Source organism: Notamacropus eugenii, chromosome 3, assembly GCF_028372415.1.
Source record: "Notamacropus eugenii isolate mMacEug1 chromosome 3, mMacEug1.pri_v2, whole genome shotgun sequence".
Taxonomy (NCBI): domain Eukaryota; kingdom Metazoa; phylum Chordata; class Mammalia; order Diprotodontia; family Macropodidae; genus Notamacropus; species Notamacropus eugenii.
The window spans coordinates 423582483-423594854 of NC_092874.1; the positions used below are offsets into that span (position 1 = coordinate 423582483).

At 40.6% G+C, this 12372-nt stretch overlaps 1 protein-coding gene and 1 long non-coding RNA gene across 7 annotated transcripts in view; one reads left to right on the top strand and one right to left on the bottom strand.

The window, feature by feature from the left end:
* FBLN2 (fibulin 2) overlaps positions 1-12372 on the bottom strand; it is a 206272-nt gene that overhangs the window by 55513 nt on the left and 138387 nt on the right. For all 5 annotated transcript variants that reach the window (XM_072598243.1, XM_072598244.1, XM_072598242.1 and 2 more), the window contains 2 exons: positions 9403-9514; positions 1983-2112 (listed from right to left, as the gene is read on the bottom strand). In XM_072598243.1, the coding sequence (XP_072454344.1) occupies positions 1983-2112; positions 9403-9514 (242 nt within the window). The remainder of the gene's footprint in view (positions 1-1982; positions 2113-9402; positions 9515-12372) is intronic.
* Positions 7875-12372, top strand: part of LOC140497368 (uncharacterized) — a 52384-nt gene continuing 47886 nt past the window's right edge. Inside the window, exon 1 of one of the 2 annotated variants that reach the window (XR_011964644.1) lies at positions 7875-8109. This is a non-coding gene — a long non-coding RNA (uncharacterized lncRNA). The remainder of the gene's footprint in view (positions 8110-12372) is intronic. The other variant, XR_011964645.1, reaches the window with a different exon arrangement.

Sequence of the window (12372 nt, forward strand, 5' to 3'; positions counted from 1 at the left end):
ACCTTTTTTCAAAGCACAGCTCAGGTGTCACCTTCTACACAAGAGCTTCCCCCTCACCCACTCCAGTTGCTAAAGTTTTTTTCTTCTTTAAATTACTTTGTATTTTTTTATGTGTACATAGGATATTCCCTTTCCTCCTATAGAATGTAAAGTATTTGAAGAAATTACTTCTTTTTTTTCACTAGCCTGTAGCACAGTGCCAGGCACATAGTTTAATAAATGCCAAAGTAAACTGAGTTCAATTCCCTGGGCCAAAACCCAACTCCATACAGTAGTCTCAACAATGAGACTTTCAATCCATTTGGTTTTCCTGTGTGGCTGTACATCTTTGAATAGTTGTGGATTCAAAGATTCTTACAATCAATACCAAGTCATCTGTAAGGAGTGGAGAAGAGAAGGAGAAAGGAATAAGTATTTCTAAAACACTATGTGTCAGGCCCTGTGCTAAACACTTTACGAATATGATTTCATTTGATCTTCACAACAACCCTGAGAGATGGGGGGCAGGAACACTTGGAAAACTGCTAGGAAATGCTTCTTTGGACACTGGGCTAGGCACCCTCATCAAGAGCAGTAAGCATCTTTGGCAAGCATATATCTCCCTGTCTTATGCTCCAACTAATAATGATAAAAGCAGAAGATCTTGAAGGAATCCAAATTTATCTTGTGGTTCTATCTCTCAAGAATTCTTGAATGATCTCATCATGCATGAGACACACCTTGTCAGAAAGCTGCCTTTAGGATCACATTTTTCTCTACTGAGTCAAATGTTTTGTAATCAACAAACAAGCAAAAATATAGCCATTTAAAAACAAACAAACATATAATATAGCAGGATCCGATATACTGTGAATCTTTCAGTCAGTTGTCATCTTATAGAGAAAAAAACTGAGAGAGCCTTCCTGGTCTCTTCTCATCTCTTCATCAAAGACGTCTTTGATACACATAGAGAATGATGTAAATCATTCTTGCAAAGATTTTATAAAACAAGACCATAGCTTTAGGGATCAGTAGTTATGAATGTCTTCTCTTTCACCCCTTTTTAGTAGTAATTACCATCTGTGAGTTTTTCAAGTCATTTATTATCATCTTTTCTTTCAGATACCTCAGATCAACCCCTCAGGTATTTTCAAAATTGTCTCTTTCAGCACAGACTTTTTTTTCTATGAATATTTACCTGGTCTTGTCCAACTGCTCTTCTCATTTTCATCTTTAGTGCTATTTATCCCAACCCCCAATAACAGCAACAACCAAATTTCCCTCTGCCTCAGTATGATAATATGCCCCCAGTTCAGCAGAGTTCCACATTTCTTTTCTATTTAGAGGCAATAGTTCCCTCCCTACCCCCTCCTGTCCACTCAAAATGGTCTGATGTCATCATGAAAAGAAGACTTTACCTTCTTGTCCATGAACTTGTTCAGGTTTTGATTCTTTGTCCTTGTCTCTCCCCAGCTCCCTAGAATCATTACTCTTCAGATTTCTATGCCCGTCATCCCTGTTGAGCTTGACACTCAGCTTTAGCTCCTGATCTAGGATCATGCTTCTTTACCCTGGCCATTTCCTACCCTGTTGCTGCCCACTCACCATCTTTGTGACTTCCCAGACCAAAACACCCTTCTCTGGACACCATTTTCTTCTATGTGCTGTCTCCCTCTATTAAAAGATAGGCCATTTGAGGGCAAGGACCATCTCACTTTTGCACACTAACACTTATGACATTGCTAGGCACATAGCATATGTGTAATGAGTGCTTTTTCAGCCATCCATCCATCCATCCATCCATCCATCCACCATCCATCCATCCATCCATCCATCCATCCATCCATCCATCCACCCATTCATCCATCCATTCACCCATCCATCCTTCCATTCACCTTCTCCATCAGAAGTACACAGTTGAAGAAAGGAAACCTAAACTAGAAAAGTAAAATTGAATTGAGAATAGCTTGTAAGGGAAGAACCAAAGAGCTGTTGGGTCTTGCCTTGTACAGGGAGACTCCACAGGTGTCATTCTCCTCAGGCCCACAGACTTCACCTTCCTTGGCACCAACCATCCCAGCAACACAGCTGTTTTCTTTCAAGTAGGAGATACAGCACTGCTTCTGGGCAATCCTACAACACAGACAGGTTGGGGGGTAGGGGAGGAGCAGCATTGGATGCATTAACTGGAAACTAATAACTTGGATGATGAAAATGGACATAAATAGCCTCTAGGTCTGTCTCCCAGCTCTCTCCTTCCCCTCTCTCCTGATTTCAAAGAGACCCTCTTTGGAAGTTGAGATGAATGCTAACTTGACCCAGGCTTTATGCATAGACAATACGTCCATCCACTCCACCCTACCTCTGAGGGGGCTTAAACAACTAGAAGATTTCTCTTTTCAGGGAAAGCAGCTAGTCTTTAGCAGATGAGGGGTTCATAACCTAGTAGACTGTCTTGTGTTCTGGTACAAGGAACACTCAACTTGAAGACAAGAGGCATGGGTTCTAGTCTCAGCTCTACCCAAAGACTTGTGCATCCTTGGGCAGAATAATTATCATGTAAACCTCAGCTTCCTTTCCTATAAAATGCAGAAAGCCTAGTCATGAGAATTGTCCTTTATCACATTGTACTATACCTTGTATCACTTATTTTGTATGCTTCCAAATTCTTCTCAAAGTCCCCTTCAGACAGAATTCTTTTTCTTTTATATTGTCAGCATCTAGCATAGTGCATGGTGTGTGTGTGTGTGTGTGTGTGTGTGTGTGTGTGTGTGTGTGTGTGTGTGTGTGTGTGTCTTTTTAAGTAGGGAAATAGGCAGGACATGGGGTGGTGGTCATGATGATCTAGATCTGTGATTTCATTCATGTAGGGAACTCCTGTAAGGAAACTCCCTCTACTAATGTAGATCAGCACCTGCTCTGCTACCACATAGCAGCTACTATAGTTCTAGACAATGGAGTATATGGCTAGTATGTACTGGGGGCAGTACTTAGACCCAGATCCTCCTGCTCCAAGCTTCTCTTCCTATTTTCTATGCCACACTCCATCACACATGATAGGTACTTAAGAAATTTTTGTTTAACAGAATAGAATGAGATAGCAGATATAAAGTGCTTTGAAAATAAGCTATACAGTACTCACTTAAGGGAAAATTTAAATCTCTAAATGCTTATATTAATAAAATAGAGAAAGAACAGATATGCATGAATTGGGTATGCAACTAAAAAAGCTAGAAAAAGAACAAATTAAAAATCCCCAATTAAGCACCATATTGCAAGTCCTGAAAATGAAAGATTTATAAAATTGAAAATGAGACAAACATTGAACTAACAAAACAAAACTAAGAACTGGTTTTGTGGGAAAAACAAATAAAATAGATAAACCAATGGTTAATTTGATTTTTTTAAAAAGAAAGAAAATCAAATTGCCAATATCAAAAATGAAAAGGGTGAATTCGCCACCAATGAAGAGAAAATTAAAACAATAATTAGAAGCCATTTTGCCCAATTGTATGCCAATAAATCTGACAGTCTAAGTGAAATGGATGAATATGTCCAAAAATATAAATTGCCCAGATTAACAGAAGAGGAAATAGAATGAGTACTTAACTCCATTTTAGAAAATATGATATACAAATAGAAAGTATTTATATTTTATAACAGCAATTTAGTCCTTTGTGATCCTTTCCAACAAATACACCAAAGCATCTCCCAAGAATCTAGCTCTCTCTTCTTTTTCAGAAAGAGAAGTAAATTTTTAAGCTTTTCTTGGGACTGAAAAACAACAGGTGGTGTGCCTTCATTGAAAGACAGTTTCTTGGCTCAAAGCCATGAGCTCATACGGAGTAGAGACACCCCACCCCTAGGCAAGCTATTATTAAGCCAGGACTGGCTGATATTAGGGCCAAGGAGGGAGGGAGGTGCTGATCTATCATGATCATGGCCCAGGAATGTTCCTTTCCCTCAGAGAGAAAGAATGGAAAGGAAAACAAGTCATTGGTCAGGGATGAAGAATCAGGTAACAGGCTCTAAATTGTTATGACATCTCCAGATATAATCTCTTGAAAAAGATCAAGGTCACCCAAAGCAATTTCTCCTTAGTATTGAAAGCTTTTCTTAAAAGTCGTAGTCCAGTGGTTAATCATGGCCAGAAGATAGCTCTGAGTTCTGGAAGTCCATGTCAATGGACTGTAAGCTCCGCTAGGTCCTAGTTTGTCACCCAAAGACTCACTTAGCTAGTTACAACAAGACTTAAGATCAAAAAGTTGGTTACTGGGTAATTTGACCATGGCAACTCAGGAAACCTGGTAAGAAGTGTGTAGGGAGAGGGGTGAAATGAGTTGATGTGCTGAGTACCTACACCAATAAAATAGCAGATATTGAAACCCCCATGGGAAGGAATCATTCAATATCAGACCAAGTCAGGATTTTCAGCCTCACAGAATTGACCATCTAGTCTAACCCATAGTCAACCTACAATTCATTACATGATGATCTTATTACAAGGGATGGGACCCTGCTGAGAAGTGGAAGGGATCTGAGAGGTGATAGAGAGCTTTTTGAGTAGTGAGGTAACATGATCAGATTTCTGATTTAAGATCAATCATAACAGCCAGACAGGGGATAGACTGGGAAAAACTCGAGGGAAAAAGAACAAAGGACAAAGAACAAAAAGTGTACAGCAGAGAACAAAAGAAAATGACAAAGAAAAGATGGATAGCTTTCAACTTGATGCACAGTATTTAATATATAGGCTTTCTTGAAATGATAACTTATTGCTATATATTTTGAATCTTCTCTTATATTCTGCTATGCACATGACATGTTTTCTTCTTTTTAAGTTTAATGTTTAAGTTTATAATGTTTCTTTTTCTTTTCTTATTATGTATTTAGGTTTTAGTATTTGTCTAAAATAAAAAAAATTTAAAAAGCAAACAAATAAAAAAAGACTTGAGGCAAGGATAATAACTAGCAGCTTACTGTGATAGTTCAGGTATCAAGTGATAAGGGCCTATACCAGGGTGGTGGCAGTATCAGAAGAGAGATATATGAGAGACATTACAATATATGAGAGACGTTACAAAAGAAGAATTGACAAGACTAGACAATAAATTGGAAATGGGAAGAGTTCAGGATGATACCGACGTTGAGAGCTTTTGTAACTGGAATGATAATGGTGTCTTTGACAGTACTTGAAAAATTGAGAAGAAAGGAGGGTTGGGCAGGGGTAGAGAAAGATAATGAGTTCAGTTTTAGACATGTTGAGTCTAAGATGTCTACAGGACATCCAGTTCAAGATCTCCAATAGGCAATTAGGGATGTGAAAATGGAAGTTGAGACAATTTAGAGCTCGAATGTAAATATGGTGCTCATTAGCATGGAGATGATAATTGAATACATGGAAGCCGATGAGATATTCAAGCAAAATAATATGTAAGGAGAAGAGAGATCAGGACAGAACCTTGGTGGACACCCATGGTTAGTGGTTATGACAAAATTCAGCAAAGAAGACTGAGAAGGAGTGTCCAACAGGTAGGAACGGAATCAGGAGAGAGTAATGTCACAAAAACCCAGAGAGAAAAGAGTATCAAGGAAAACAGTGATTGATAAGAGTCAAAGGATTCAGAGAGGTCAAGAAGGATAGGAATTGGGACAGCTAGGTAGCACAGTGGATAGAGCATCAGCCCTGGAGTCAGGAGGACCTGTGTTCAAATTAGGTTTCAGATACTTACTGCTGTATGATCCTGGGCAAGTCACTTAACCTAGTTGCCTCAAAGAAAGAAGAAACAGATGAGGATAAAGTAAAGACCATTAGATTTGGCAATAGAAATCATAGGTAACTTTGGAGGGAGTAGTTTCAATTGAATGCTGAAATGAGACTGAAGAGAATTTGAGAAGATACTGAGAGGAAAGGAAGTGGAGTCATGAATTGTAGACAGTCTTCTCAAGAAATTTAGCCACGAAAGGAGGAGGAACACTGAATGATAGCTAGTAGGGATGGATGGATCAAGTGAGACTTTTTTGAGGATAGGGGAAGCATGGGAGTGTTTGTAGACACTAGGGAAACAACCCATAGACATTGAGAAGTTGAAGATTAGTGAGAGGGAAGGAGAGAGAGAGGGGATGATCATGTGGGAAATCTGCTGACAAGGATGAGATGGAATGGGAGCACTTATCTATTTTGAGTGTTAGCCTTGGCAAGGAGTAGGGCCACCTGTTCACGTGAGGTAGGGTGAAGGAGGAAAGAGTGGCAGAAGGCATCCAGGTCATGTGAGATAAAGAGGAAGAGGAAGCAGGAGCTCTCAGAGAAGAGCCTCAGTTTTATCAGTGAAACAAGAAGCTAGGTTCTTATTTAGTCTGTGCTGGGTGGGGCAGTCATGGAAAATTTGATGAGGGATCAAAAATTTGGGAAAAAAATGTTGTGGTGATGGGGATCGTGAATCAATAAGGGATATCCAGAAGGATTGCCTTGCCATGGTCAGAGCCCACTTGAGATTATGGAACATAAATTTTACAGCAGACCCAGTCAGAACCATTTCCTGATTCCTCCAGCTTCACTCAGCAGCAGGTTAGCACCTGTGAAGACAGCAGAGGATAGGAGTGATTCAAGACTGAAGCTTGGCAGGGAAAGATCTGTGATAGCATAAGAAGCAAAGGTCTTGAGGAAAGAGGATAGTGTAGAGTTGAGCTGATTCACCAAATGGTCAAGACCAGAAAGGGAGCAAAGTGTCATGAGGGCAGGGGTGACAGCCTGCGAAAGAACTGAGGGCTCAAGTGTTGAAGGTCACACAGAGGATAGAGAAAAGGGTTTGAAGTTGCAGGGACTGCTTCCTTTTTCTCTTCATATCCCCAGCTCCCAGTATAGCCCCTTGCTTAGTATAAGTTTACTGAAGCATATTGTTGAAATGTCCAAGAAACAAGACCACACCCAAGTTAAGACTAAACAAACCATGTATATGGGCATCTGGGAGATAGGAAGCAATGGCAGGACTGGAAGGAGGAGGAGTCAATGAGGGAAGACTTCACTGAGGAAGAAATTTGAAGGAAAGGAAACAAACTGGTGAAAAATAGCTCCTGAGCAAAGATGGAGGGAAGAATGAACCAGTTACACATGCTGGGCTTGCCTGGAGAGAACTCTGGGGTTAGGTTTAAGAAAAGACAATGATGAGATGAAGGTTGCTGGGAACCCAACCGTAGAAGTCCTTGACGTTAGGGTGGGACAATTTCCTTATTTCTCCCCTCTTGTTAAAGTACAAAGACAACAACATACCAAACAAGACACCCAGCAAATGCATCACTAGGTTGGTTTGGTCCTTTCTCTTTAAACCCCAATCAAAAAGTAAGAATTTAATTCAAAAAGCAATCAAGATTCTCTAAGTGCCCCCAGGCATCAGTTGAAGACCACAGGGGGAAGAGAAGTTGTCAATATGAGTGGGAGCTCATTATGCTGCTGAAATCACAGGTCTGGGTTTTTGTTTCTTTGTAATAGGGCAATAGGGAACCAGAGTTGGTGGGTTTATGAGCCAGTGAATGACACAGTAAGATTGCTACTTGAGGAATGTGATTCAAATGATGGAGCACTGCAAACAGGAGAGGTTGGGTTCATAAGTCTATGTAGGAGAGCATGGATGGAGTGTGGACATAAGATGTTAAGAGTCTGGACAGCCACAGGCATAGAGAAGGAGATCTATAGTTAAAAGGCACAGAGGAGGGATGTGTGAGTCCTCAGGCTGGAGAGGGACAGATGTATTGGTGAGAGGTGGAGAAAGGCCAAGTGCCAGGACCTGGTGAAAGATTGGATGCAGAAGCCTCAGAGCTGAAGCAATGGATTCCCACCCCTAGCTCCTCTTGACCATTCCTCTCCACCCCTCTCTGGATTCCATTCTCCAGAGGGATGGATCACTCTGATTTCCTGGTTGCCAAGGAGACCAGAACAACACATCCACAGCATCAGCAGCAGCAGCATGGGTCATCACCACTCTGCTCTTGAAAAGGGCAATTTTATCCTACTGAGGTAGAGAGGTATGGTATTGAGGACAGTGCTTAGAGGCATTCTCTAGGACGACTAATGTGAAAGGAGATGTCACCACTCAAGCCTTCTGACCATGAAATTCAGAACAAGAGTTCCTTGTGGGTAACCATGATCCTATTTCCTTATCTCACTAGATTCATTTCATTCTGCTCCAATACCAGATATTGCTCTACATAGATCATATATTTACCTACTTGCTTACATGTTGTATCCTTCTTTCCCCACCCTCAATTGACCAATTGGCCAATTTTTAAGCACCAGGAGCTGGTATAATTCCAGCTTAAGTGCTGAGAATACAAAAACAAAAGAATCTCACGCTCTAACAAATGTTCAAGTAAATACAGAATATATGAAAATGAGTTTGGGGAGGGAGGGTATTAGCAGCTGGGAGGATGCTAAGGACACAGGCAGATTTCTTCTTTGTTTTCCCAGTTCCCAGGATAATGAGTTTATTTGGCATTTAAAATCGATTGAATTGAATTGAACTGAACAAGGATGCACCAATGCTTGAACATTGGAGTCACTGAAAATGATAATTGTCAGTTAACCAAGAACCTTTCCCTTCCTACTCCCTCATGTAGAATGGAAACTCCATGATCCAGAGGACAGTGCCTATATATACAATGTTTACTAACCATGGTATGGAATGGGATAAGGAGGATTGTGCAATGATATCTGAAGCTTGGGGGCACAGCGAGGAGGGAGAGTGAATAGAATATTACTGGGCCTGGAGTTGGGAAGACCTGAGTTCAAATTCTACCTCAGATACGTATTAGCTGTGTGACCCTGGATAAGTCACTTATTTCAATTTTCTCAACTGTAAAATAGGAATAACAATAGTACCTACTTAGAATCAAATGCAAGAATTTGTTGCAAGAATCAAATGAGATAATATTTGGAAAGCACTTAGCACAATGCCTGGCAAATAGTAGGAATTTAATAAATCCTCCTTCCTTTCTTCCTTTCTTCCCTCCCTCCCTCCTATCCTTCCTTCCTTCTTTATTTCCTTCTCTTTCTCCCTTCCTTCCTTCCCTTCCCTTTACTAGTTACACTTTCTTTTTGTTTTTATCCCCATTTTACAGTTGAGGAAACTGAGGCAAACAAAAAAAACTGAGGCAAAAAAAGAGATTTTTTTACAAGGTACCACTGGCTGTATTTGAACTCAGGTCTTCCTGACTTTATGTTCAGTACTCTATCCACTGAGCTACCTAGCTGCCATTTGAAAGTTTCTTATAGCACTATGCTGCCTCCCCAGCTACTAAAATGACATTGAACATCATTTTAAAGGCTTCATTGTCATATTCCTGGGATCCTCAGAACCCACTGAAATCTAATCAAAAATCTCTGACCAAAGATGAAGAGTTCCAATAGGAAAGAGGTTTCTACCTTACCTGCAGACATCACCATCAGCCCCACTCACAGGTATCTCTGTGCATTCGGCATTGTCAATGGCCCACTGTTGTCCAGCTGCACAGCACGTCTCTATCAGGTCTTTGGTTGAACCTGAAGAGAAGAGAAGGTAGGTTGGGTTAGGAATTTCTTTTCTTCTTGTTTTTCCATCATAGGCACTGAGATGGAACCCAGAAAAATGGGCAGATAATGACATTTCAAAAACTGGAAAACTAATTCCCTTCTGTGGGATGGCCTTCTGATGTCTAGAAAGACCTTTTGCAAACCAAGGAAGCTTTAGTACTGAAGTAACCTTGCAGGATGAGAAAGCTACAAAGAATATAGGAATTCTGTCTCCTGGAATTCCTTCCTGTGAACTGTCCATTTCCAGGCCAGTAATGAAATACCAGCATGGGTCACAATCCTTCGATGCAATAAAAATGCCATCTTGTCCATTAAGGCAACTGGAACTAACATTGCCCTCACAGCATCTTAGGTTCCTCTCAGCATTTATCTTCTTGCATTTTATATCATTATAATTCTATTTGTGGTGGGGGCCATTTCTATCTACTCCATTATACCAATTCATGGGAATGTATGTGCTTTTTGCCACTCATGAGGATATGATAGATACAGGAAGAAATTGTGAATGCTTTATTAAACTTCTGGAAGTTGGACATGAGGAGTGCTCATTAGGGCAGGAGATATGCCAGCTGTGTGTGGGGTTCAGTCCTTTTTCAATCTTGTCTTCATGATCCCATTTGAGGTTTTCTTGGCAAACATTAGAGTAGTTTGACATTTCTCTTTCTAACTCATTTTATAGATGAGGAAACCGAGGCAAACAGAGTTAACTAGTAAATGTCTGAGGCTGGATTGGAACTCAAGTCTTGCTGATACCAGGCCTAGGGTTTTATCCACTAAAGCCACCTTGCTTTGTTGTTGAATTTTTTAAAAAAAAGGAATAAAGTTTGGAGTCACCGTATTGGTATTGGTGAGGGAGACATGCCCAGAGTTGAGAAGGGCTGTTTGTTGCTTACCTTTGGGCAAATTTCTATGAGGCCAGAGGTCAGCACAAACCATTGCATCAGTGAGGTACTCCAGAACAAACACAAATTGGTCCAGCCCTGTACCACTGTCACTGGCAGCTGGGACAGGCAGAACATTGTCTTCTGCAATGATGGGGATGCTCTGGAGTTCTGCCTCTCTATAGTAATATCACAGGACCCCCAGCAGAAGTATTTTTCCCCAACCCTTCCACAAATGGTTATCAAACATGGGGAGCTATGTTGTCAATTTAGGAGAGTGATACTTATGCCCCCTGTTGGCAATTATATGGAATTTTAGGAAGAGCTGAAAGAGATGACTCCTTCTAGAAGTCCTATATAGTGCAGGATTGCAAATGGCTCAAGGCTCTGCAGATCTATACAGGAAGGATCTCCCTTTGGAGGAACTTTTCATTTTCCTTGAATTCTGTTTTATTTTCCATCACTAAAAGTTTTCTTCTTTGAGTCTGTTGGTGATGTGCTTGTATATAAGATTTATGGCAATTTTCTACAAATTATAGTCATGTGTTAAAAGTTCTAGATCTTCTGGGTGGAAGCTATGAGCCAGAGATGGGAGAAGTCCCCCAAAAGGTATCTCAGCCCTTCATGTCATGTGAGAGTCTCTGGAAAAGGTTTCACAATTATCTGGGTATATTTCATGTAACATTTCCCACTATGATCCACCCCATCTTCCTCAACCAGCTGATCAGCTCTCTAGCTTAAAGATTATGTTTTATTTATCTTCATAATTCCCATAATAGTAACTACAGTACATTGCACACAGTGGGTACTTTAATCATTTTATTGAATCAATGAAGTGATAATAAACCAAATTGTTACAGTACATGCCTTCTATACAACCACCCTCCCTACTGCTTTCTATCTTCCCAACTTCTAGATTCCCCAGGTCTGCAAATGATCGAGAGATGTGAATGGGGGTGAGTCTAGGGACTCACCTCTCCTCAAGAGCTTATATAGAAGGACATTGTGGTACTCCCTACAAACAATCAGTGTTTCTGAACCCTCTGTATGGTAGGGAAGTTGTGGTCTTGAAGCCATGTGTGGTCTTCTAGATCCTCGAGTGCAGCTTTTTGACTGAGTTCAAGTTTTACAGAATAAATCCTTTCATTAGGGGGATTTGTTCTGTAAAGTTTGGATTCAATCAAAGGTCCACACTTGAGGACCTAGAGGCCACAGGTTTCCCACTCCTGCATACTACTTATCCATACTCAACTCTTTTGGAAAATGGGCAAATCCCAAGAAAACAAACTGAGATTTGGATTTTGAGGAAATCTCAACACATATTTAGTCCTGACCCTTAACCCTTCTCCACCTATACCATCCTGCGCAATCAATCAATCAATAAGAATGTTATTATGCTTACACCACACACCAGGAGCTGTTCTGGGTGCTGGGGATACAGAGATAAAGCAAAAAAGCTCAAACAGCTCGCATTCTATCAGGGAAAACAACACATAAATTAAAAAATGCAAATTATATGCAAAGTAAAAACCAGGTAATTTCAGCAAGAGGAGGGGGAGGCACTAGCAGATGCAGGTGGGGGCAGGGAGCAGGGAACAGTACAGGAAAGGCTTCATGGAGGAGGCAGTACTTTAGGTGAGCTATTACATAAGACTTTGCAGACCTCTCTAAGTCTCCATAAAATGAGAGGATTAAATTTGATGATTTCTAAAGACCTTTCCAATACTAAATCTATCAGCCTCCAATCCTTTCTGACTTGAAATCTATAAAAATCCTATTCTATGAAGTTCACAGAGCTTCTGTGGTTCCAATAAAGATGACATAGTTGGGGAAGGTCAAGACATGGAGGTGAGAAAGGCGTACATCCCAGGCATGGAAAAAAGCCTGAACAAGCTTAGGGAGAATTAGAATATTGAGTGGAAAAACAAGACCGTTCATTGGGCTGGA